Source organism: Arabidopsis thaliana, chromosome 5, assembly GCF_000001735.4.
Source record: "Arabidopsis thaliana chromosome 5, partial sequence".
NCBI lineage: Eukaryota > Viridiplantae > Streptophyta > Magnoliopsida > Brassicales > Brassicaceae > Arabidopsis > Arabidopsis thaliana.
The window spans coordinates 12078798-12105083 of NC_003076.8; the positions used below are offsets into that span (position 1 = coordinate 12078798).

The 26286-nt window shown below is 36.3% G+C and overlaps 3 protein-coding genes and 3 pseudogenes across 6 annotated transcripts; 2 read left to right on the forward strand and 4 right to left on the reverse strand.

The window, feature by feature from the left end:
* The first annotated feature begins 730 nt into the window (after window positions 1-730).
* On the forward strand, window positions 731-2850 carry AT5G32450 (RNA binding (RRM/RBD/RNP motifs) family protein). The gene is made up of 8 exons (NM_122824.5): window positions 731-915; window positions 995-1101; window positions 1180-1255; window positions 1429-1500; window positions 1573-1629; window positions 1707-2047; window positions 2174-2297; window positions 2500-2850. The coding sequence occupies exons 1-8, from the start codon at window positions 910-912 to the stop codon at window positions 2518-2520; spliced, it is 804 nt and encodes a 267-aa protein (NP_568522.1). The 5' UTR covers window positions 731-909; the 3' UTR covers window positions 2521-2850.
* Window positions 2851-3005: 155 nt separating this feature from the next.
* On the reverse strand, window positions 3006-5364 carry AT5G32460 (Transcriptional factor B3 family protein; the record flags this gene model as incomplete). Its single annotated transcript, NM_001161273.2, has 9 exons — window positions 5274-5364; window positions 4902-5187; window positions 4702-4814; window positions 4347-4611; window positions 4083-4273; window positions 3725-3989; window positions 3510-3649; window positions 3218-3418; window positions 3006-3059 (listed from the first exon to the last, which is right to left on the reverse strand). Exons 1-9 carry the CDS (start codon window positions 5349-5351, stop codon window positions 3006-3008), a joined length of 1593 nt encoding a protein of 530 aa, NP_001154745.1. The 5' UTR covers window positions 5352-5364.
* Window positions 5365-6099: 735 nt separating this feature from the next.
* On the reverse strand, window positions 6100-9909 carry AT5G32470 (heme oxygenase-like, multi-helical). Its single transcript, NM_122826.5, has 6 exons — window positions 9423-9909; window positions 8770-8878; window positions 7959-8249; window positions 7450-7858; window positions 7050-7316; window positions 6100-6958 (listed from the first exon to the last, which is right to left on the reverse strand). Exons 1-6 carry the CDS (start codon window positions 9770-9772, stop codon window positions 6531-6533), a joined length of 1854 nt encoding a protein of 617 aa, NP_198287.3. The 5' UTR covers window positions 9773-9909; the 3' UTR covers window positions 6100-6530.
* Window positions 9910-19467: 9558 nt separating this feature from the next.
* AT5G32471 lies at window positions 19468-20853 on the forward strand (annotated as a pseudogene). The gene has a single exon.
* Window positions 20854-21059: 206 nt separating this feature from the next.
* Window positions 21060-22540, reverse strand: AT5G32473 (annotated as a pseudogene; the record flags this gene model as incomplete). The annotated part of the gene is made up of 1 exon: window positions 21060-22540.
* A 1174-nt stretch (window positions 22541-23714) lies between these two features.
* On the reverse strand, window positions 23715-25781 carry AT5G32475 (annotated as a pseudogene; the record flags this gene model as incomplete). Its single annotated transcript has 1 exon — window positions 23715-25781.
* Window positions 25782-26286: the final 505 nt, after the last annotated feature.

The following is a 26286-nucleotide window of genomic DNA, read 5'->3' on the forward strand; positions in this document are numbered from 1 at the left end:
AAAACTTTGATATCGAACCGAATTGGTATTGAATTATTTTGGTTCATGGTCGGTTATTCTAGACTAGGTGTACCGATCGGCATATGATTTAGATGAGCTCGGTTTGAAAATTTAATCGAACATATTGGTCTGTTATTCTATCCACGGAGAGGGTGATTTAGAAATCCCCACAGTTCAAACCATGCCTGCAATATTTACCCAACTTGAAATCTTTGAAATCGAACCGAACCGGTGTTTAGTTACTTTGGTTCATGGTCGGTTTTTCTAGGTGAACCGATAGGCATATGTTTTAAATGTGCTCGGTTTGAAAATTTAATCGAACCAATTGGTTACCCAATTTATTTTTATTATTTGTCCTAACCAAAATAAACCGGATAATTCCACAATTGAAGAATATATATAGAAACTCCTCTAAAATTGGTAAGCAAACCCAACCGATTCAAACATTAGTACAGATTAGAATTTGATCCGAAATATACGAGAACCGAATCAAAACCGAATATTATTCGGATAATTTCATTAGAAAACCGAAAAACTAATTGAACCAAACCGTTTGACCGTTGACCAGAAGACTCATGCATTGTTCAAGCACCACCACCAATATGGCAATAAGTATTAACGAAACTTTCGTTTAAAACCATGTGTTCATACTTTACTCTATTGACCAAAATTTTTTTGTATATTCTAACATATTTTATTATCTAGGTTACATACAGAAATAAAACACTAAAACGAGGGGCAAAACAGTAAACCTAACCTAAATAAGGAAAATACACATTTATTTAGGCAGAGATAATATTAGCTTAGCTGGACAAACAGTGACGACGGCTGGGCTGTTCAAAATCATTTCTTCTCTCTTCCGTCAAAATTATTATTCTCTCGCAGTCGTCAAGAGCTTCTTCTACAACAATGCAGGTGAACAATAATATTACTCTGATTTTTGAGCTACAAAAGTTTCTGCTTACTAATTTTGTTTTCTCCGAATTCGATGTAGACGACGAGAAGTGTTCAAGTAAATAATGTCTCAGATCTAGCCACAGAGAGAGAGATTCACGAGTTTTTCTCCTTCTCAGGCGACATAGAACACATTGAAATCCAAAAGTAAACTTCAAATTTTCTCCTTCTATACTCTCTTCTATGTTTCATTTCAACTTTACCTTCAAATATTTGTACTTGCAGAGAATTTGGACAGTCTCGAATCGCATTTGTTACATTTACTGATCCCAAAGCCCTCGAAATTGCCTTGTTATTATCGGTATGTAATTTTCACCGACACTTTTTATGAATAAACATTCATGTATGTGTATGTGCATTTTTGCTTAGGAATGGTTTTAGAGAGTTTTGTCTTTAGTCTTTGTAACAAACACTTGAACTAGTTATGAGACTATTTGTGCACAACAGTAACAGAATCGACATCTTGCCTTGTAGGGTGCGACGATTGTGGACCAGATTGTTACAATAACACGAGCTGAAAACTATGTTCAGAGGCGTGAGACACAGGTTTTGTGTTGTTTTGAAACAGGTTTTTACTCAAGTCCGGTCTATTTGATGTCTTAGTTTCTGTTCATGTAGGAAGTAAGAATGTTGGACAACGCGATGCCTCTTGGTCTTCAAGAGAGTACTACACAGGTTAGGAGACGTGATTTTCATACAGAAACTTGTCTATGTGTGATATAGTATAGTATTAAACATGTTGCCTTGTGCAGACTAAAACGAACATGGATGGTAATAGTAGAGCATACGTTAGCAAAGCACAAGATGTGGTGGCAACGGTTTTGGCAAAAGGGTCTGCTCTTGGACAAGATGCAGTGAATAAAGCCAAGGCTTTCGACGAAAAGCACCAATTAAGAGCCAATGCTTCTGCTAAAGTTTCATCTTTTGACAAGCGAGTTGGTCTTACTGAGAAGTTATCTGTTGGTATTTCTGCTGTTAATGAGAAAGTTAAATCTGTTGATCAAAAGCTTCAAGTCTCCGATAAAACTATGGCAGCAATATTTGCAGCCGAGAGGAAGTTAAACGACACGGGTTCAGCTGTCAAATCAAGCAGGTATAAATCCTTAGACATCCTTCTTGGTAATAGATATGGCAGGAATCAACTTTGTCCATCTTTAACTACTTTTCTACCCTGACTTTATGAATTTGTTTCTTTGTTTGTGATTATGCTTCCAAATAGGTACGTGACTGCTGGAGCTGCTTGGTTTAGTGGCGCTTTTAGTAAAGTGGCGAGAGTAGGTCAGGTTGCTGGCTCAAAAACCAAAGAGAAGTTCAATCTAGCCGTCTCAAATATGAGTTCCAAGGTTAGTCATCAAACCAAATCTATATTTCTGGACGCAACATTTGTTTTGGTTAGGTGGCGACAATATGTTATTTTTTTAACCAAAACTGACTTAGTACTAAAACTAGTAATGGTTTTGAGTTTCAATGATTCTTAATGATGATTATAATTTGATGTAGTTACCTACTTCTTTATGGCTAAACTGATTAAACTGGCTTACGCAGGATACACCGATTGCTGTATAATAAAGAGCTTGGAATCAAGTAAGCGTTGAAGTCAGGATCAACGAAAGTTGCTATACTAGCCTTGTGTAAACAACATTTTTGTGATATAGCTTATCCTCATTCTTTTAGTGTTTCCTCATATTCTGTGTGTGCTGCATTGTCCTCAAATCTACTTCATGTTTCTCATTAGTGCAAGTGTTTTTTGATTTCCTAGTTTCCTACTTAAGGCATGGTCGTTGTTTGTATTGTGCTGCATCGAAGGACACTATAACTGCATTGAAGGTCTATTGGTTCTACTCGAATATTAGTTTCCCTTACTATAGCTTATAATTTAAAACTGGTTGATAGTACATAGTCACGGATATCATTTTGTCTGTCTACAAGAAAGTTACAGAAAACCAGTTACACAAAACTATAATATAGGTTCCAAAAAGCAATATGTTTATATGAATCTTGTAATGCTCTTCTAAATCCTGGTCTGATTCATGTGCCTCAACCCATTATTTTCACTTCTTGTCCCATGCTACTCCGTCTTGGTCAAACCGAGTCATCGAAAGATGCTGAAGAAAACAACACAGAGCAACTCTAAAATACTTGACTACAATTTCTAGAACTGGAACAAAATTGGACGTAGTTAGCATCACAAACCTGTTTTTCTTTGGTGAATATTCTCCTCTAGAGAAGTCATGAGCAGCACAGGGGCAGTTCTGTTTCTGACCAGCTTGAGTAAGAAGGTACATCCAGGTTTTTGACCGTTCGCCTCGCAGAAACTTTTCCAGCCGCGTGTGATTCTAAACCTACCGGAGTACTTGCTGTATTTTAAACTTAATATCCATGTTCTTCCCTCTTTGTTCATCAAAACTATCTCGTGAATTTTTTTGTCCAGTAAGTTTGATCTTGAAAGCCTTATTGGAAGATGCTGCAACAACAAATAATCAGACAGATACTTCTATTTATCAATGAAATGCAAAAGCCATTATATAAGAATAGAAGAAAAGTGAAGTGCTAACCAGTATATCTTCACTTAGATTAGAAACTGTGACAGATACCACAAAGCTAGAATTATCTGACAAAGACAATGATTCCAGGTTCTTCTCTTCTTTCGCAGACTCATATTCTACTTCTTGCTTAATCTTCTTAGAGTTCTTCGCTGGAATAGAAAAGGTTCCCTCATAAACATTGCATTCCTAACTACATATAAAAAGCAAGGGTGTGTTGAACTTACCAATGCTGTTCTCATATCTCTCCAAAGGAAAAATCCGGAGTACGGGTGTTTTTCCATTTTGGACCAATATGAGCCTCAAGAAACAACCAGTTTTATGCTCATTCCTGCAGCAGAAAGCTTTCCAGCCTCGCCTGACAGTAAACCGATCATCTGATATACTGTAGCTCAAGTCTAGTATCGATGACCTACCTTTTTGATCCATAAAAATAATCTTCTTGCACAGTTTACTCAGACCACTTGAGGTGGTTAAACCTTTTGGAAGATGCTGCAAAGAAAATGTCTCAAGTTGATAACATTCATGACTATTAACTAAGAAATTCAGTTAAATAGGAGTTATAATAGTTTAAGAACTTCTCACAAATGAATCATGTCGTTGGTTTGAAGCTGTGACAGGGACCACAAAATTAGTGTCTTGTGATGTAGAACACAAATTTTTGGGATCTTTCTGCAGTAATCTATCTCTTTTAAGCTTTCCTGATTCCACATTCGTCTCTTCTTTCACAGACTCCTCATGCTCTACTTCTTGCTTAACCTTCTTTGAGTGTTTTTCTGGTATAGAAACCGTTCCTTACAAGCATTGCAGTACTAACTACATATAAAAGTAAGAGAGTGCTGAACTTACCAATGTTGTCCTCATCCCTCTCCAAAGGAAAAATCCGGAGCACGGGTGTTTTTCCTTTTCGGACCAATATGATTCTCAAGAAACAACCAGTTCTATAACCATTCCTGCAGCAGAAAGCTCTCCAACCTCGGCTAACACAAAACCGATTACTTGATTTATTGTAACGCAGTTTTAGCGTCGATGGCCTGTCTTTTTCATCTATTAGAATTATCTCATTGCACAGTTTACTCGAACCACTTGATGTGGTAAAACCTCTTGGAAGATACTGCAAAGAAAATTTCCAAAGTTGACAGCAATACTAATTTCATTCCATAAATATAATTCTAAAGAAGTTATAGAATGAAGGACTTATTACAAATGAATCAACTCGTTGGTTTGAGGCTGTAACAGGGACCACAAAATCAGTGTCCACTGATGAACACTCATTTTTTCCGTTTTTCTTCACCGTTCTAGATCTTGTAACCTTTCCTGAATCAGAAGCAGACCCACAAGTAAACATCAACAGTTTCCTCTTTTCGTATTTAACTTGAAAGTACTGTAAAGAACTTAACTTACCCGTCGTGTCTTTGACATCTTTCTCGTCTCTCTGTGAGTAAAGTATCTCACAAAAACTCAGTCCAAAAGGTGTGACATGAAACAAGAGATTTCCTTCGTGTCTGAAAACAAGAATGTCGTCGACCTGAAGATTGTGAGCCACCGCAAATTCTTCCCACCCTTTGGTCATTCTTCGGCCGTCTATCTTTATTTTCCAAGTGATCTCCGTGGCGTCTGATCTCAGTTCTGCAGCGTTTCCCTCTTGTCTTCCCTCTAAGTAGTTCGAGTAAAAAGCTTTAGGAATAACCTGCAAACAAAGAAAAACAGAGTAAGAAAAACGTTAAAAGAAAATCTAACAACATGCAGAGAGAAAGAGAGAGAGAGAGAGATTACAATATAGGTTTCGAAGCCTGGAAGCATAGGCTTGATGAAGTGTGGCTTGGCCGAAGAAGAGAACATTGCATCAGTCATTGATGAACAAAATGTAACCCTAACTATCTCAAACACTCTTCAGATTTCAGAGAACATATATGGGAGAAAAAGAACACAAAGCTTGTCGGGGTCTTTTCGGTTTCCCCCCTTGTTGTTCTGGTCTGGTCTTCTTCTCTATTCCACGTTTCAGTTCTCGATTCGTCATCACTTCAATTTATTTATCTATATTTTTATATATCAAGCTAGTGTAATTAGAAGGATTTTTTTTTCCAAAAGACAGATAACTTTAAAGTTCATGCATCCATTAATCAGATCCTAATTTATATTGGAAAATGATGAAATAAAAAGTTATTTAAGATGGTTTAAATTCACTCAAATTAAATCCTCCACCACAACAGACTATACATTATAAGACCTAATTTTCTTATAGTTATGAAATTCATATGAGTTTTCGAGGAATTCAAGTTTGAAAGGTTTAGAGTTGGAGAATCAATGGAAGATGCATTACGTTTATGAAATTAGGAAAGGATCAGTGCTTCAAGAGTTCTGTCATTGCGAAGGATGGCCATTGTGGGTAATCGTAATCGCGGAACAATAACACGATTTTGTGGTTTAACTCGGTTTATTGACCAGTTCAGTTGGAGGGTATTTTTACGGATGAATCTGAAAGCGTATTTTTACGGATGAATCTGAAAATATATGAAGTTTTATTGAGAAAAATGTTAATTGATGGTTTTTTAAGAAAAAAAAAAAGTAAGGGGTTGGGAGGGGGAAGGGATGTTAAGTTTTGTAAATAGTTTATGTTGGAAAATTCAAGTAAGCCAAGTTAAGAGAATGGCATCTCTTTTCAGCCAAATTTCTTCCACTTTCTTCCATAACTGAGCTTATCAGATGGACAAGAATAAAAGCAAATATCAATATCCCAACTTTTAAGCCATGTCCATAGAAACACATGCTTATGTATAAGAGGCTCTTCACAGATGTTGAATCCAAGTATAAAGTGACATCTCGGCGTTACAATTTTCTGTCGAAAGCCACATCATGAGATCATCGCAAAAGAGCAGCAACAGAAGCTCATTAAAATGAAATGCTAGACGAGACGAACCAAAGGTCATCATCGCCATTGGTACTCACACTTACTGAAATTTGTGTGGCTCTTGATAAAAATGGCCACTCGGCAGTATATACACCAATCTCTTCATATATTGTTCTACCGATTTACTCCCATCCAAGAGCGAATGAATGAATTTCGGCCCAGCTTGAAACTGTGTAAAGTGTGCCAGAGAGTCCTTTCCATGCTGATGATGATGATTCTTCAGTGTGTTGTTTCTGTTTCTGGACGATTCCAGAAAACAAAGGCACAAATGAGACCCCAAAATGGCTTCCAACTCTCCTGAGACTCGAGCTAGAGCTAACCACTATTCCTATATCTGCTTCGAGGAGACACAGCAAGTCACCTACCGAATCTCCAATATACACACTCAAGAAACTTTTCTTATTGTTCTCATTCTTTCTGTTTTGTAGGATACTTTTGAACTGTTGAGCTTTGTTAATTGGGGATTCCACCTTTCTTTCGATCTCACCAGTCGAGATGGATTCCTCAAATGTGAATTCATTTGCATGTACTTCCACTGCATCTACTCCGCCTGTAAAGAGGAGATTGTGTTTAGCACAGTTTCTTAATTCTAGGGACTGAATTGTCTGAAAAATCACAAAGTTAAGGATTTTGGCACATACCTGCAGAAAAGGCTGCCCTGATGAGGTCACCACACCAACAATAGGAAAGCACATGAAGTTCTGCATTCAGATTCTCAGTCTTTAAAATTTTCTGGAAGACATTGATGCATCCATCTTGAAGGATTAACCTTTCCCCAGCGCGCTTAATGTCTTCAAGATTCAGGCCTTTGAGTACACCAGACTCAATCACTCGATTATTTGCCTCTTTCTCAAAATCTGAAAGCTGCTCTAGTGCTTTACATAAACCTTCATAGTCAAACTTGTCCGCTGCAAAATATTGGAAGAACAAATTTACCACATTGAGAGAAAAACAGACAAAAAGACCCAGCCACTCTATAAAAGGCCAAGTAGATTAGTATAGTCGTTAAAACTGTGTCCACTAAAAGTAAACAAGTCTGACCTTTCTTTTTATTCAGAATACTCTCTATGCATTCTTCATAATGCTCTGTGTATTGTTTAGAAAGTAGATTCCAGGTGTTCTTAAGGTCAGATGAGAGCATCCGATGAATTTGTTGTCCAGATCGACTTTGTTCATCTTTTGGGGCAGTTACAATTGCTATTTCCGCTAAAATAGCAGAAGAATCCACAACGGTGCAAGTCAGATCAAAATCAGAAAAGATCACCAGATCATCTTTTGAGTGGTTCTTGAGCAGTGGAACTATGGTAGGCTGGGCAAGTGGCTGGGCATGGAAGAACTCTACTTCAAGTTTCATAGCCTGTTGATACAATTTTTCAATTATGTCCAATTCTTCACCAGTCATAGAGACACTAAGCTTCTCAAGCAAGTCTTCAGTTTGCTTGGCTGATGCCTATATTAAAGGAAAACAGACCATTCATTATAAAAGATGCATCATCTCACACATCATGCTAGAAACTCTCAAAAGTTAACAGAATTACGCAAAAACATACCTGGAAAGCATCACTAGAATAATTATCGATCCATTTCTTGTAGGGATGGTTCACATCACTCAGATCAAGAAGTGATCCAAACTCCTTACCGAGAAAGGCATACAACCGCATGCAAGGTGTCACAGCACCAAGCGTGTAGGCAGCAACTTTTGTTTTTTCAAATGGAGTATCAAGCATGCCGGGAGCTTTGCATCCTTCTACTTTTCCGGATGCTGTAGCTAACAAGAACTCAGTGTATCTCAAAGTTGCTGAGTTAACACTTACTTCTTTGTTGATGTCTAAATCCCAATCCTGCGAGGATCAGACAAACGTACTACTGAGAAAATACCATTTGATAGGAAAATCATAGTAATGATGTCATTGAATAAATATAAAGCTGATGACAGAAGATTTGAGAATAATTTTTAAGAATTGAGAAGCTAACTAGCACTAACATACAATTAATATTCAGTATCCAGGATGAGGAAGCCGCATGTACAAGCCATAGCTTTAATCAATATCCAAGTATGAAACTTTCTCACTATACTCCCCAAGTTCTGATGTAAAATAAAGTGATACTTTTACTAATTGCACTTGGAAATGAGAACCAAAAGGCATAGTAACAGTTTGACTCAAATTTTTGCTGTTGGATAAGCATTATTTAAAACACTTAGCCTCTAAGTTAGATACATGAAGTTAGTTCCATCTTAGGGACTCATGTTAACTGTGAAAGTTAATTCCATCTTAGGGACTCATGTTAACTGTGATGTTCTACTTCCAGTTAATATGAAATACATGAGCATGTAAAACAGGGAAGACCTTAATATTTTACCTGTACAAATGAGTCGTGCATTTTCAATTCTTCCATCACGCTTTTCCTCAAATCAGAAATTGCCAATTTATCATCATCGTCATCAGCACAATCTGCGGCCAGTTCATACCTAAAATCGCAGAAGCACAATGTTTATAAAGAAAACCAGAAAAACTATGAAAGCCTTTAATTGAAAAGTTTATACAAATTTTAACCATTTCTTCATATCTTATCACTGATAAGCTAAACAAAAAAAATTTCTCACATCCATTGTAACAAAATCAAATCATTTGATCAACTGCTAAAGACGAAATGATAACGTGGCACTAAATGAGAGCAGCTTCCCAGACCACCAAAACAAATCTCATTGTGAATAAGAATCATATCCTATGTCAAGGAATAGTTAGGTAATAAAATCATTTGGCAGACATGAACAACCAAACTAAATATGAAGCGAGAAACAGCCTTATAGAATCTTTAAAATCATTCCAAGGGAACCTAGAGTCTATAGAATCTTTAAAATCATTCCAGTCTCTAACATTATCTATCTACATTCATCTTCACTTTGAAATTTAAAGGATCAAAATCAACTTCTATAACAAAGTATCAAGCATCATTTTATCCTCAAATCAGGAAATTCATAGAGAAACTAAGTATCCGAGAAGAGAACTTACGCGTGAGCAAAGGCCTTAAGGAAATGAACATCCTGTGCAATATACTGACGAAATGTGTCGATCTTGAGATTTCCGGCGGCTAAACAGACGGCGAAGGGGCTATAGATAGAGAAGAGACACTCTCTGTTAAACTTGATCCATAGCTTCCCTGGAAGTGCTTCTTCCGAGGTAGGGGGAATCGACAACGATGAAGAGAAAGCGACCGCCGTCATTATTGGAGTAGTCGCCGATCGGAAGACCGGAGACTTGGTGCGAAACCAGAGAGAACGGATCGGCGCGGTGGTGTGTGGAGATCGGAGGAGACCGAGAGATGAGTTGTTGATGAGGCGCGTGGGGAAGAGGAAGCGCATAAAATGAGAGAGAAGGCAAAAGAGAGCTTCGCTCGTTATGCAAGGAAGGTGCTTGTGGGTAGATAGATGCAGAGACGAGAGAACGCACTTTTTTGTTATTTCCCTTGTAAATTGTTTTTTTTCCCTTCTCAACTGGATAATTTATTTATCATGTACTAGGTTACTTATCACTTATGAGATTTATTTTATATTACAATAATATTTTTAAAAACTTATGTATTAAGTTATTGTGATATTAAATTTAAATATTTGATACTATTTGTAAATTTTACCAAATTTTGACATTATATCGTAAATCTTTGTCAAAATTATTAAAAACGATTAATAATAAAAAATTTAAGATAATTATGTTTGAAAATATAATCTTGTGAAGTACTTTTTCAAGATAATAAAAGCATTAATAAGTGAACAAAAAAATGAAACAACAAATAGTTATAACAAAATAATTTACGGTTCAAAATTATTGTTTAAGATAGTGACTAAAACTGTACTTTAAAAAATAAAATATTTTTTTGTAAATATTTAATTCTAAGAACCTTTTTTTAATCTTACAATAATATATGTTTTAGTAACTTCTTAAATATTTGCAAATTATTTTTTGTAAAATGGATCCATTGAACAACTAATATGTAGAAATGAAGATAATATATCAAAACAAAAATAGGGTTGAAAATACATGAGTGTTAAATGAACACATAAGGTAGAAATATATATATGTGTTGAAAATTTATAATAAAAATGTAACTCCCATAAATATTTTTTTGGTATATTTAGAATGATAAAGGATGCGACGCTCAAATTATTTTCTAAGACAATGATTAATTATTCTAATTTTCAAAAAAACAAATTAGACAAATGACAAATAAATATAGTTATGTCAGCACTTCTTAGGAAAAATAGGTAGAATAACCTTCATCTTTCCTTAAAAACATACAAAAAATCCTCAACTTTTTTATGAATTCTTAAACCCTCACCTTTTCATAAGTGGTAAAACAAATCCCTAACATTAATAAACTGAACTAAAATTATAAGAGATTCTTATATGAAAACAGCAATAAAAAAAAATTTAATTCATGATTTATTTTTTTCAAATTCGATTTTCTATTTTTCTCTCTAAATTAAGGTTTTTGCGATATAAAATTCTTTAACCATATAGTTGAGATTAGATAAATCAGTTTAGTACTATTAGAAGTTATGTTATATAAACTACAAAAAATTTTAGGACAACACATTTGATTTTTTTTGGTTGGTTCGAGTTTTCCTTTGATTTAAGAAATAATCAAAGTTATAACAAACTTTAGATTCAGCTGGAGGTTCAATTTTGGATTAAAAACATAGTTTCGGTGAGCACATTAAGTCTAATCCAACAAACTAATTGAACTACTAAATAATCCGAGAAATAAAAAACGGACCTAATATTCGAATAATTATCTCTTTCATATACATTCCTAATAATAAGGAAGGTTACTATATTACTGTTAACAACTTTAAGGCATGATTGGTTGGGTTGTAGAAAGCATCTACAACCTTAATTTTTTGCTACAGCCCTAAAATGTGCCAATCATGCTTTAAGTTCATTTTTAAAATCTATAGCCTAAATCTATTCTTTTCCTTTTTTGAGCTGTAAAAACAATATTTCCTAAAGCCTTATTATTTTGGCTGTAGAAATTTTAGAAAAAAATATTCAGCTTTTTACTTTCTTTCTCATACATTATAACGTACTAGATAAGGCCCGTCTATTTAGGCGGGTATAAGATACAAAAATAAATTTTTATCGATAGTATTTGAATATTATATAGCAATCTATATATTTTTTTGATATTTAATTTAATAATTATTGGTTTAAACAAAATTTCAGTCTTATGCATTCTATTTTAATTATATACACTCAATCTTATCAATGATATTTGAATTCTAAAAAGTAACCGACCATTATTCTATATTTAATTTAGTATCTAGAAAAGAAAAAGAAAAAATAAATTTCTATCTTACACCATTCAATTTTGTAATACAGTTTAACTATCTATGTCATCATAATAAACTCGATTTAAATTCTACACACTTCATATTGAGTGATAACATTTTCATATCAAAATAATATTTATGACATATCAAATCTATATCCTAATTAGTATTAAAAATAATTAACAATTAACAAAACATAATTAATAGGCCTAGGCATAATACCCAAACCCGAAGAACCGATCCAAAAAACCCGATCCGAACCCGACCCAAAATTTTCAAATACCCGAACAGGTCTAAACTTCAAAACCCGAAAAACCCGAACCCAAACCCGAATAAGTATCCAAACATATCTCAAATATAAGTATATATTAGTTATATTTATACTTATATATAGAAAATATTAGGATTTTTTGGATATTTTAGATATTTTTGTGTATTTTAAGATATATTCAAGCAAAACTACTCGTGTTGTTTTGGGAATTTTTAAAATTTTCAAGTAATTTAATAGATTTGCAGACAAAATTTGATATTTCAATATATAAATAAACTCGAACCCGAACCGAACCCGACCCGAAATCTTAAATTACCCGAACGGGTTCTAAACTTCTAAGCCCGAAAACCCGAACCCGAAATACCCGACCCGAATACCCAAACGCCTAGGGCTAATAATTAATAAAAAAATAGAAATCTACAAAAATATTTAGAAACCGAACATTGTTAAAAATATATTTTTTATATATGCCGTAATCTCGTAAGTTAATTTTACATCATGCAAATTAATATTAAATGAGTTAAAATTAATAAATAAAAATATTCACATTAAAAATAATTAAAAATTTAAATCCTATAAGCTAAGCTATTTCTCTCAAAATGTTCTATTTTCACTTATGATTACATTAGTTAAAGACAAATTTGTTAATTTTCCTTTTGTTGAATAAATGTTAATTGTTTATAAATATATAGATATATAAATTAGTATATGTAAATTTGTTTACTTTTTAAGATTTTCTATTTTATTAAGAGAATAAAAAATTAAATTTTGAATGACACATGTAAACATCTGATCGTTTGACTTGACACGTGGCACGATCTTAAGAGTTAGTAACTTGTAAACATCTGATCGTTTGACTTGACACGTGGCACGATCTTAAGAGTTAGTAACTTTGAAAACCATACTTTATATAATAAGATTATATACGTTTATTTATATTCACTATGATATATATATACTAACTATTAAATAAATAAATATATATTTTACTACAAATAATAATAATAAGCTGAAAACAAGAACGACAAATATACACATCACCATGTCTATTATATACAATTATATATTGTGCATATACACAAATGTTCTCATTACGTATATTTTGAATGTTTATATCAATTTTATAATATATATTATATTAAAAACTAAAATATAATTTTTATTACTGATTTAATATAACTATTTCAAATAATATTTTTTGAAAAATATACAATAATTACATATAACTAATAATTACAATTTATTTTTTATTTTCTTATTAAAGTTACATCCAAAATTCCACTGCAAAAAAAAACTACAGCTACAGCTAACACATCTACAGTTACAAACTTACAGCAATTACTTTACAGGAATAGGCAATCAAAGATTTTGTGTAAATGGCAAATTAAGCTATATTCGTACTCCAACCAATTTACCAGCTCACATATTCTCTAAACTATAAAACTATAATCATATCCTCAAAATATGGCAACTAAGCAATTTAGATTTAACCCGTGGAGATAGACTAAATATTTTAGATTTTCAATACAACCAGTTTCATATTTTACTGCTAAAAAGTTTATTGCAAATTACATTTGTTTCGTAAATAAAATAAAATATATAAATTTGACATTCACTCCAACTAAAATATATGGAAATGTCTCATAACTATGAGATTTTATCCTTATTTGATTAAGTAGTTTTGTATCATATTCTTTGTCTCTGAGAATATAAAGATTTCCGAAGATATCAAATACTTGCTCTACACCAAAACCCTACACTTTCTCAAAACACTACAAATACAACCTTATTCACAACATCTAATCTCACCAAGCACGATAAAAGGTTAAAATACTTGCTCCTTTGTGTTAACATTAATTATTCTGTTTTCTTTGTTTCATCTCTAATATCTTTTGTTTTTCTTTTTTTAGCTTAGAGTGTTGAGATCTGATATACCTCGATTTTCACTACTTTTAGCTATGATATATATATATATATATATATATATATATATATATATATAGTTTTTAAAGTCCTTTTGTTATTTGTAAAGTCTTTTCTAGTCTTTTTCAGGTCTTTACATGTTTGGGATGCATTTGGAGATTATGAAGCATTCTGGAGCAAAACAAACAACTTAAGCTGCAGAAGTCGTTTACAGACCAAAATCCGCGTAGAGAAAAGACTTATTAAAGTTTTGAAGATTTCCAATTCGCCCCAAAACTTCTTCCTATTTTCAAAGAAGTCCCTGCACGTTTTTTGGGTCATATATATAGTTTTAAAGGTCATTGTTTAGACCTAACACTTATTATCTCCTTTATTTTTGGAAGTAAAACCTTGTGGAGACTCCCTTTAGAAAAGATCTTTCTAAACTCTATTCTCTTATTGTTTCTTACATTGATTTCTTATTCAAACATGTTTTGTTCTTTGATAATCATGTCTAAGTAATTCTCTTGTTGGGTTTAGGGATTCTCATTAGGGATTTGGATGAATTAGTAGATCGAAAATCATGTTAGGATAATATATTTAGAATTCTTCATCTTTGATTGTTCTTAATGCTAGTTCTAGAGTAATTAACTAGAACTTGATTTTAGGATAATAGGTATACCCGCCATAGGTATCTATTACTAGAACTATCTTAGATGAACCTAATATTTAGATGCGGACTAGAGTCGATTTAGATACTTAGGTGAACTTATCAAACCTGATTATAATGCTTGCTTAGTTCTAGGGATTTACAAGAGAGGTGGGATCAATACTATTAAGCATAGTGAATATCACGATACGCCACCGGTTACTCTATAATAGTGATTTGAATTCTAGAATGGTTTGATAATAATCCTAATTTACTGCTAGATCTACTATTCTGATATCTCCCGAGAATTTCCCTAAACCCGACGTCTTAATCATCTGAATCTACAATCTCTTTTATTGCTTTCTTGTCCTTATTTTATAATCTATTTGTTTAGCTTAATTCGATAACCTTGATTTATTGTATGATTTAAGAACTTTGTGGAATTCGATCCCTAAGTGCTATAACAACCTCTTTATTTGAGGGAGTAGTCATTAAGGTAATTTGACTCATATCAAGATCCCTACATTTGTCAAAACAAATATTGTTTTCGCGCTTGGTGAATGAAGATTCATTAAGATTGTTGATCTCTACAAGATGGTTTTCTAAATGGAACGGTGGTAACAATGACTCTAAATATGGTTTCAATTATTTATCCTTGCCTACGATTCAAATTTGTTTGAGTGGTGATCTTAATCCTCGCATGAATTCAAATTTCTTAACAATACCTTAAACTGTTATTTCTATGCTCAATATTTGTTTGAATTCAAATTTATTAATAATACCTTAAACTGTTATTTCTATGCTCAATATTTGATGGGTTACTTTTATGTGGTACAGTTCAAGTCATGGGTTGAAGAATGAACATATATACCTCTGTATTTTCATATTTTATTTCTTAAAAAGTTATGGCTAGCTATAAATTATTTAGGTAATATATATGGGTTTCAAGCTAATTCCTTAGTTTCATATAATTTTTAAAAGAAGATTTCTTACCTTGCGCAAACTTGATCTTTTATTATAAAAACAATATTGCCTAAACAGGCTGATTGATTTTTTTTCTAGACTCTTAGATTGAGAAGACCATTGTCTTGCGACAATCTTTTATATTTTACCGCCCTTCATAATCGATAACTGAAATTTTGTTTGATGTAAGAAATTCTTTAATAATTTTATTGACATGCTAGTGTGTTCTTTTTTCACGTATTTGATCTCATATCAAAGAGAAATCCACCAATATATGTTCTTTATTCTAACATGCATATGAAGAAACATTAATATTCGGTCAAGTGAATTTAAAAGAAAATTTTGCCTCTTCACAATAATTTGATGAAAAATCAATATCTCAATCAAAGAAATGGGAAAATGATAACTAATTAAAGAATATCAAAGAGATTTCAGTCCAAATGCAAGCAAAAAAATGTGGTGCAAGAAAGTGATAACTAATTAAAGAATGAGACATGGGCATGCATGAATCATGATCTTCAGTAAATTCATATAAAAAAACAACAAAGATGAGATAGGTTTGTTTTGAAATGTGCGAAAGAGAAGATGATTATAGTAACATTTTGTAATATATTTTGTTCGATGTGTAATTATACAACTCACTGGATAATTTTCCTGACTTCACCTCTCCTTGGATCCATGATTACTTCTCCACTACCACACTGAACTCATATATTGGAATTTTTCCTCTAAATGAGAAAATTAACATGAATCAACATTTGAATCATTAGAATCTTGTTTGAAACAGAAATATAAACAATGATACCTAGCCTGTAGAACAATGGAGAGTTTTTGGAATCCAAAATTTTATACGGAATTAGATATGAGACACCCAAAGGAGTTCAAAACATATGCAATTGTGAATTCATGGAAGACAATGGGTTTAAGTTAAATTTTAAAAGAGTGTGATGAATTGAATCAAAAGAATAAGCTCTTTAATCTGAAAACTCTTTCCGTATAGGCCATAAAACAACTTGGTTATATGTTTCTTATCCTCAACAACATTTTTATTTAAATAATTTTTCCTTTTTTTAATTTGGTACAAAGCTGATGTGGCATTTGGAGAGAGTCTTTAGAAATAGCTGATGTGGATGGCTTCAGAATCCTCAAACAACTCCTTTTATTAGTAGTAGATTAAATTCTTGTGTTATTAGAATAAGTATTTGTAATCATTCTTGATATATCCATATTTTCACTGATTTTATCTATGTTTTAGGTATATGATTTTGAGTCTTTATGTTATTTCTCGAGTCTTTTTAGTGTCTTTTCAGGTATTCTATGCAATGAGACAACAATGGAGATGAGGAGACATTTTGGAGCAAAAGCTAAGGAAAAGAAAGCTAAAGACAATTTTGGATTCAGGAATCGGAGAGAGTGTCAATCGACACACTCCTGGTGTCGATCGACACCATTTTCGGCGCAGCAAAGTCCATGACGCTTTCAAATTTATAGAAGAGGAAATTTGCTCTAGAAGACTTCCTTATTTGCATTATTAGTCCCTCGACTTTTCATAAGGTTTTTATACATTGTTTAGACCTAAGTTTCTATTATCAAGCTTTTTGCAAACCCTATTTTGAGAGACATAAGCTATTCATCCCCTGTTCTTCAGAGATTCATTCTAGTTCTTAATACATTGAAGAGATCCCTTCTTTCCCTTTTCTTTATTGCTGTGTTTATGCTTTCTATATCAAATATGTTGTTTGCTTCAATCAATATGTCTGAGTAGTCTGCTTGTTAGGAATATGTTTTCTCATTAGGGATTTATATGGTTTAGTAAATTGCCCCCTTTGCTAGGTTATCTGTAGAATTCTTCATCTTTGATTATGCTTAATGCTAGATCTAGAGTAATTAACTAGATCTTGAATCCAGACAATAGATATGCCCACCATAAGTATCTGTAGTTGGATCTATTATTTGATGAGCCTGATTTATAGGTGTATAATAAGAATCGGCCTATATACTAAGGTGAACAATCAAACTCGTTAAGAATGCATGTTTAGGTTAAAAATCTCTCGGCTTCTCCGGTTATTCTTAGCTATAGACATAGGGAGTTTCGCGGAACACCACCGGTTATTTCATAATGAGAGTTTGAGTTTAAGAATGGTTCGATAACAACCTAGCTTCCATTAGATCTACTAACCAATATTTTCCTGAGAATACCCTGTTCCTACCTCTTTTCCTAATCGTTTACAACACAATCAATCTGCTATCTTTTTACTTTGTTCTCTTTTTATTTCAATTATCACCTGCTAGCTTAATCTCGACATTCAACTCATTGTTTGAACAAAAGGACTTTGTAGAATTCGATCCTTAAATACTACAATTGATCTCTTATTTGAGAGAGTTGTTCTGAAAGGCCCCGATCCGGAGGATCGCGGGCGTTACAAGTTCTTAGGGTAATTTGAACCTTATCAATTCTCTGAAATACTTTTAAGTCTTGTGTTATTCAACTTGTTGAATTCTTAATTCTATTACATTCAAGTGTTATTCAATGTTATGTAAAATTCTATGATACCATTATTTGACAAGAATTTAATAGAAAAATAAGTGTAAAATGTATAGAACAAATTCTAAGCTTTTATGTTGTGATTTGGGTGAAAACAAAATAGGACGTACGGACTTCAAATGGTTCTTCTTCTCATTGGCATCTCTTCTGGAGCCAAGACCTCATCAAAACTTTCTTTAAATGATTCGTCTTCTCATTGACATCTCTTCTGGAGCAGCCAGGGGCCTCATGTGCAAACCATTAGCTACGAACTCATGTGCAACATATCTTCTTTTGCACCTCTAATCTGCTCCGAGCTTGATCCTTCACCACCATTGAGAGTTTCCACAACCATGACATGTGCTAATAGAGCCACCAGTAATTGTGGATGTCGGAATCCGCAATTAGGAATTTGTGGATGTTTGCGAGGACCTAAACCTTGTTAGTCGAGTCAAAATCAAATCGGAAATGTGTTTCAGTAAGTCGGAATTCTTTTGTATAATAATTTTTCCGTCCCCCTTTACAATGATAGTCAACCCTTATTTATACAATCATGTCGAATAACACGAATTAAAAGCTTAGCTGATCTCATGCCGTGGATCTCGTCTCATTAACTTTGCACGTTACTGATCTTCAGCTCGGACCATTAACGCTTCTCATTCAAGTCGAGATTCGTCCGTTACCGAATAAATGCTGGATCGAGCTTCGAACTGCCGGGTCTATAATGGGCCCTTTCATTGGGCATGACCGTTCTTTAGAAATCAAACTGCGGGTTGGGCTGAAATCGAGATTCAACATCCACAATTTGCCCCCCAAGTCTTCGAAGTAGATCTCTTCGGAGACTTAAGTTTAACTCGGATAGCTTATCCTCAAAAATTACAGAGCGTTATTTCGGGAGAAAACAAATATCTTCGAAGTAAAACAGGCAACTGAATCGCGCAATTTCAGAGATTTTTCTTGGATAGAGTGTTACGTTTCGAGATCCTAGGGTTTTCGATTTCTCGCTCATCCAATTCCTTATATAAACTGACGACCCCTTCACCTTCTTCCTCATCATTTATAAGCAATCGGACTCGCCCTCGTTTCAGGTAAAAAACCCTAATCTCTCCTTTCAATTTTATTCTCATTTTACCGATTTCATAGAATTCTAGGGAACCACTGAGATCCTCTAGGTTTAGAGTTGCTTAGGATTTTAGCCGGCGATACTTAGGAAAGAAATCCTTATTGATTTCTCAGATTTCCAGCTTAGAAACCAAAGATTCTCTGTGCCGTCACCGTGCTTCCACTGTTCTCCGGTAAGACTCCGCCACTTTTCTCACATCCGCCGTCATCGTTCGCCTCAGATCGTCAGATTCCGGCAGAAAAACTTTGAAGGATTCTTTGATTCTCGGGAAGATCTTCATCGGGTCTTCAAGTGTTCTTGGCAAAAAAACCTTCTCAGATCGTCTTTCGTCTCTTAACGCGACGTCACGGTGTTTGTTATGCCTTCGAGACAAATAACTCGCAAAATATTCTCGATAGATGGTCAGTTCCGTAAATACACGACGTCACTATCGACCCCGAGCAGACTCACACTGTTAAGAGGGGCCCACCAGATTTCTCATCATATTACTGGTGTCTCCTGAACCGAAAGTATCTCCTGAATCGCTGCCACCCAGACACACTTGTGCTTTTGAGATCTTTTTCTCAGAATATGGACTTTTCTTTCCACTTCCCGACATTCTTATAGATTTCATGCATGAGTTCGGTATTGCTCTCCCGCAGTTGTGTCCCAACGTAATTAGTACCATACTATGCCTTCTCACTTTGGCTGAAGAAGATAGTTTTTGGCTCGCACTTTCCGACTTGCTCCAACTATATGCGGTGAAGAAAAATTGTACAAACAGGACTTTCTTCTTATCACCTCTGAAAGGCTTTCGAGTTTTTGACGACTTCCCAAAAAAGATGAACTCTGGAGGAAATCTTACTTCTTCTTTCCCGTGAACGAGCTCACCTACAGAGAAAAGACTGACTTATTTGTGTTCGAATGGACAGCTCGGGCCGGTAGATAGTTTGATCTAGGATATCATTTTCACTTTATGTTGCATCCTTCTATGAATCAATTCGTGCTAACGAACTAACCATCTTATATTTTGCTTCGCAGCTGACGACACCCGTTTCGCATACATTTGCGGCACATTTCTCGAGCTTTTACCGTCGGGATCTCGGTTGGGAATTGCTCACCTCGGATAGAATCTGAGCAGAAAGAAGACGACTTCAATCCCGCACCAATCTTGCCATCTCGTCACCCCCCTACTGTCCAAGAATCCTTTGTATGGCTGAAATGACTGCTCTGTCTTACTATGAAGAGAAAAGACGTGAAAGAGAAAGAGCCAACCAAGAGAAGGCCATGATTATGTCCGACAAGGTAGTGATGTCGGGAACCCTGGAAGACAGAAAACTCCGAGCTGTGGAGAAAGCCAAGCAGCCGTAGACCGATGACGGGACGAGGTCCCGTCAAACATCTGGAAAGGCCCCGGTCCTAGCCGGAAAAAAGACTAAAACTCTTACTTCGGAGATGAGGACTCCCAACAAGAATGCTTCCAGCAAGGACCCTTCGAGGCGAGATGGTGACAGAAAAAGAAATCAGCCGGAAGATGACACTCGTTCTTCTGTGCGCACTTCTCGAGCTCGAACCGAAGAGAAATCTGTTGGCGCAAGCAAACAGAAGGGTAAGAGGAAAAAAGGTTCACATGACCTTGTGGTCCTTTCTTCTCGAGAGTCGAGGACCCGCAATTCGGAATGTCGAAACACAACTCCTCCTCCAGGTAATCGACTCTACCTCTAAATTTGCTTTTACTCGATTGTGACTTTAAGAAATGGCTTTCACACCATCCTTCTTTATCCCAGCTCTTTCTTTAACCAAATCTAAGTGCCACCGCAACAGAGACTCTCAAGCTAACCTAGTCCCAGACTCAATCACCATTGACGAGAGCTAACCTAACAGGCATTACGAATCAACAAGTTAAAGCCAAAACGCTCCCTGCAACCAATACCTTGGTACAGGGTCACGAATCTCTGGAATTAGTGGTTCAGACATTTCATCGAACACCTTTTGGGTGCGGAAATGTCTGGGCTCAAATTCCAGTTGATCAGAAAGCAATAGGCATTAAGAAAAACTAATCCAGAAGGGATCTATCAACCAATACTCAATCACCTCGTATACTGAGAATTCTACACTACTCTAACCCATCCTCAGAAACATATTCACTACTCAGACATCATAACAGAAAGCATAAACGTTGAACAAATTGAAAACATGATAACAACAATGTAACAGCAGGATGATAACAGAATGAACAACAGTAAACGAAATCAAGAACAGAAATTGAATACTGAATACTGAATAGATAAAGAGAAATCCGGATTACAAAAAGTCTAGAACACATTGTCTCCAAAAATGTGAAGTACATGCTACTTATAGCCAAATATCCCGAAACCATAATACTCAAAACGACGAAGTATTGGGACGGGTTAAGAACAGTACTCGACCCACGTGGTCGAGTGAGAGGTCGAGTGAATAGCTGGAGTCTTCTTTTCTTCCTTGTGCTCGAGTGTCTGGTTGAGTGCAGAATGAAGAAGGCTCTGAAGCTTGTCACCAAGTATGCAGTCGAGTGGTGGTGATGGTGATACTCGACATCCAGGTAGAGTGATGAGGTCGAGTAGAGGTCTGGCAATGGGATGAAGTCAGTCGGCCTGGGGGTCGAGTGATATGATCGAGTGGTGTCAGAAGATACTCGACTTCTAGGTTGAGTGACGAGGTCGAGTGGTGGTCTGATGATGGAGGTGAAGACACTCGACCTCATGGTTGAGTGATGTGATCGAGTGATGGTCTGGTGATGGAGATGAGGGCACTCGACCTCGTGGTCGAGTGGTGAAGTGAAGTGGTGATGTCCTCTGCTCGACCTGGGGGTCGAGTGGTCTCTTGAGATCTTGAAGCTCCTACTCGACCTCTTGGTCGAGTGGTTTGTCATGATCAGGTCCGCTTCTTCCAGATAGCTCGTCAACAGCTCCAAATCACCTGAAATCAACGCAAATATGCAACATGCATGCAAAACTATCCTAAACATGCAAAGTGATGACAAATGATGTGAAATGGTATAAAACAGTGATTATATGATGCTAAAATGATGACAAATGGATGCTCAAAACATGCAAAATACACACTTATCAACTCCCCCAAACTTAGTCTTTGCTTGCCCTCAAGCAAACAATCAAGAACAAGCTGGAGGTGAGGTTTGGAAGCGGGGACTCAGAGCCAAAACACAAGATAGACCAGATGAAATCAATGTCCAAGTTGAAAGTTCTAAGCTGCAAGATCGAATTCTACTTAAAAACGTTAACCATGCCTCATCAATCAATCAATCCGACTCATATGCTCGACCTACACAAGTTTTCAAATCTACCAATCCCTTTAACATTCATTAGTTCTGGAACGTGAATCAAGCAATGCATCATCAAAGAACTCATTTGGCTAAGGTAAAAGGTCAAGAGACAAAGATGGTCCCTTACAGAATATGCTTCTGTAACAGGGGATCTCTCAAAAAATGATTAACCTTTAGTAGAATGCTAAAGGTAAGTCCCGAGCTATGCATATAGAGATAAGATCCCATCTACCCAGAGTATGTCAAATGAAGCTCTAATGGTAATCCCATCTCCAATCCCAATATAAGAACTTAACTCTACCCTTTGCATTCATGAATCTTTTAAGCCCTTTTTCTAATCATTCTTTTCTTTTCTCTTAACTCTAGGAGAAGTTTTCTCAACACTTTGATACATCTAGCGGATTTGGATTTCTTTAACAACTAAGGTTCTTGTTTTTAACATTTTAAAACCAAGGGCTTTTGCCCATCTTCAATAGCTATCAAGAACTCTTTCTTTTCTTTACAAATCCCAAAACCTTTACTAGACTTTTTCTGCTTCTTTAGCTTACTTCACCTAGAGTCTTTTACCTTTTCTTATCAATGAATCAACCCCCTTTTTTCTTTTTTCTTTTAAACACATCCCAACCCAAAGTATAAGCGCCCACCTAGTCCTATCTAGTCCGAAAAATGCGAACTAGAACTACATGAGACACTATCTCTGTCGTTACGAACCTAACACTTTCTACCAAGCTTAATCGGAATAAGACCTCTCAAACACTCACAAGTGATATAGGGCTTGAAAGAAAGTTTAGGTTTGGGTTTGGGTTAACTGCTCTAATAAGGAGAGTCAGCTACTTGGATTAACAAGAGTGATCAAAATGAATAAGAAAATCCAAGTATTTTAGGGTATCCATGAGTTCAAATTTGATGCAGACATGATAATTAAAGATCAGATTCAGGTTCAAATTGATAGGGAACTGTATCAGATCATGACAGTGTGGTCGAGTAGAGCAATCTAGGCATGGTTCAGTTTTATTTCAAATTCATTGACTATGCAACAGACAACTAGCAACGAGGGCAATGAGTTTATCCGGTGAATCAAAATGCTTACAAGGCTATCTCATCATCATCCCCTATGCATATGCAACAATCCTAAATGAAACACTCTAGACTCGATCCTAAATGTGATGCAACTACATGAGCACTCTTTATTTTGTGAAATCATTTTCTGAATTTTTTCAATTTTTTTTTGGTTTTTCTATGCCTTAGATGAATGCAGACTCAAAAATATGCACAATGCAACACACACTTCCTGAGCCCTCCCCCAAACTTAAATCACACAGTCCACTGTGCGAATAAACTTGGAAGAGAGTACTCAGGACAAATCCAATCACAGAAATAAAAAAAATGAAGAAACAAATCACAATAGATGGTATAATACAATGGTGAAGTGAGGCGCTTACCTCAGTCGAAGAATGAACGTAGTTGCTCGTCAATGACGAACCACCTTGTTCTGTATCAGCTCCAGCAGGTGGGTACTCGACCTCATCAGCTCTGTGGCGGCCAGCACCGCTCTGAGGATACTCGACCTCTCTCCTTCTGCTGCGGCCAGCACCGCGGTCGCGTAAACTACGAGAGTGCAGAAGTCGTCCGCTCCTACTGCTAGATCGAGTGAGTGTGGTCCTCCTCTTCCTCCCAGATTCACGAGGCTCGAATGATGAATGCCTCGCAGGGACATGCGGAATCTCCTGCTCTCTAGGCTCATGCCTGCGTCGACTTGGCTCGGGCGCGTCATATCTCCTCGAAGGCATGTCCTGAGGGAGATGTCCCTGCGGAATAGCTGTATTAGAAGAGTAGCAACTGAGCTTGTTCTTCATAAACTTGATAGCCCTGTGGCACTTGGCGAGTAACTTGTCCTGTTTCATGCACCACTTCTGCAGCTTGCTATTGTTCCTGTGAGCTTCGCTCAAACTCCTGCTTTCCCTCGCAGGAGGTATATGCTCACTGAAATGATACATGCTCGTGTCAAACTCCGCCTCATCTATATTATCCGTCTCATCAATATCTTTTGTTGTAGCTCCTTCGGTATGACTGATCTCCTCAGTTGGCGGACTACCCTCGAAATAAAGTTCTTCAAGCGCAGGCTTGAAGTCAATGTTCCTGCCCTCGAGAATCCTAGTAGCGTCAATGCAGGGGAGAAGAATGTTGGCGATTTTAATCGATGAATTGTCGAACCTGTAGCGGTGAAAGTCGCCAGCCATGTCAAACTCCAAGAACTCACATCGGCGCAAATGATCCAAGTCCATCATCCTCGGTGCCAACCCTGGTTCCTTGAGGGGTACTCCACAACCTTGCAGAATTGGCGTCACAACGCCACCCACGCATAGTGCTCCTCTCACCTTCTTCTTCCCGTTCGTCAACGCCCACTTCCTGTATCCACAGAAATGGATCAACAGAGGCATTACTTGTGGTGCGTTGTTGAGATCTCCTCTCAAAACATTCTTCCCCTTCGTCCGGCGGAGAATCCCTGTAAGCGCATAATCTATCATCTCTATGTCCGTGTTAAACACGGTGCCTGTAGACTCCCTGGAGTAAAAGACGTTGGCAACAGATCGCTGAAAGTAGCAGATCACATGACTCCGGATTTGGTTGCTCTTAGACCGCGCCAAGTTTAGCGGTAAATTGTTCTCTATAGTGGCCCACAAATCCTTAAGCTCCTCTCTGTCAAATCTGGGTTTGGTTCCCTTTCCACTAGGGAAACCAAACAGTTCTTCTAACTTCTTGATCGAAAGCTGATACCGCTGTTCATTCACTAAGAACGTCAAGAAGCCTAACCCCATGATATCCAGCTCAAAGTCTGTGAGTGCCTCATACATCTCCACTTGCAGCGTGGAAAGAAACTCGATTGTCTCCTCCTTATAGGCAGGGTAAGGGTAAGACATGAGTGTCTCCAGATGACACTTCTTGAACAGATGCTGTACGTCCTCCAGTAACCCCAGCTGGGCTAAAGTCTCATAGCACAGATACCTCGTTCCCCAGAAGTCATTCATCTCAAAGAACCTGATATACTCCTCCACTGTAACCTCGTCGGGTTTGTTCAGCAGCTTCGTCTCCCTGCGCCATGACTCTGGCTCATACTCAGTCTCGATATCCTCATTAATCACCTCATATCTACTTGACATCGCCCTCTTTCCTCTGGCGATTTCAGCTCTTCTCTGATTACGTCGGGCTGCAGAGCGTTTGAATTCATCCCTGAAGCTCTGTAAAACATGTTGCTCTCTCGATCTAGCGGACCAGGACTCAGCTTCATCCACATTGTAGTCAGGGTCCATAGAGAATTCTCCACTGTAGTTACTCATGATGAAACCTGAAAACAAATGTAACTCAAAAATAAACGTTAATACGTTAGTTCCAACAAAACCAAAAACACAAACCAACAGAGTAAACCGGTCGAGTGTACCAAAAATTATTATTTATATTTTTCGGTTTGGTGAACTTGCGGTCGAGTGTTTTCGGAAGGCCGAGTGGAGGTAGAGGAGCGGTGATTCGAGTGGTTGAATCGGTGGTGGAGAAACAGAGGTGCTCTTGGCGTGAAGTCGAGTGGAGTTATGAGCTAGAGAAAGCTGTGTTGAGGTTGAGTGTATTCCTTGGAGAGGAGAAACGGCTGTTTGTTGAGTAAATGAGAGACAGAGATAGATGGTGAGATCGAGTGATTAGGCAAGGTCGAGTAGTGATGCTTGGACGGAGAAGGTGATGAGGAATCGAGTGTATGGTTGCTGAATCGAGTAAACCGTTGTTGAGTGAAAGGAGATGACGAGCTTTCGTGGGATGAGAGCA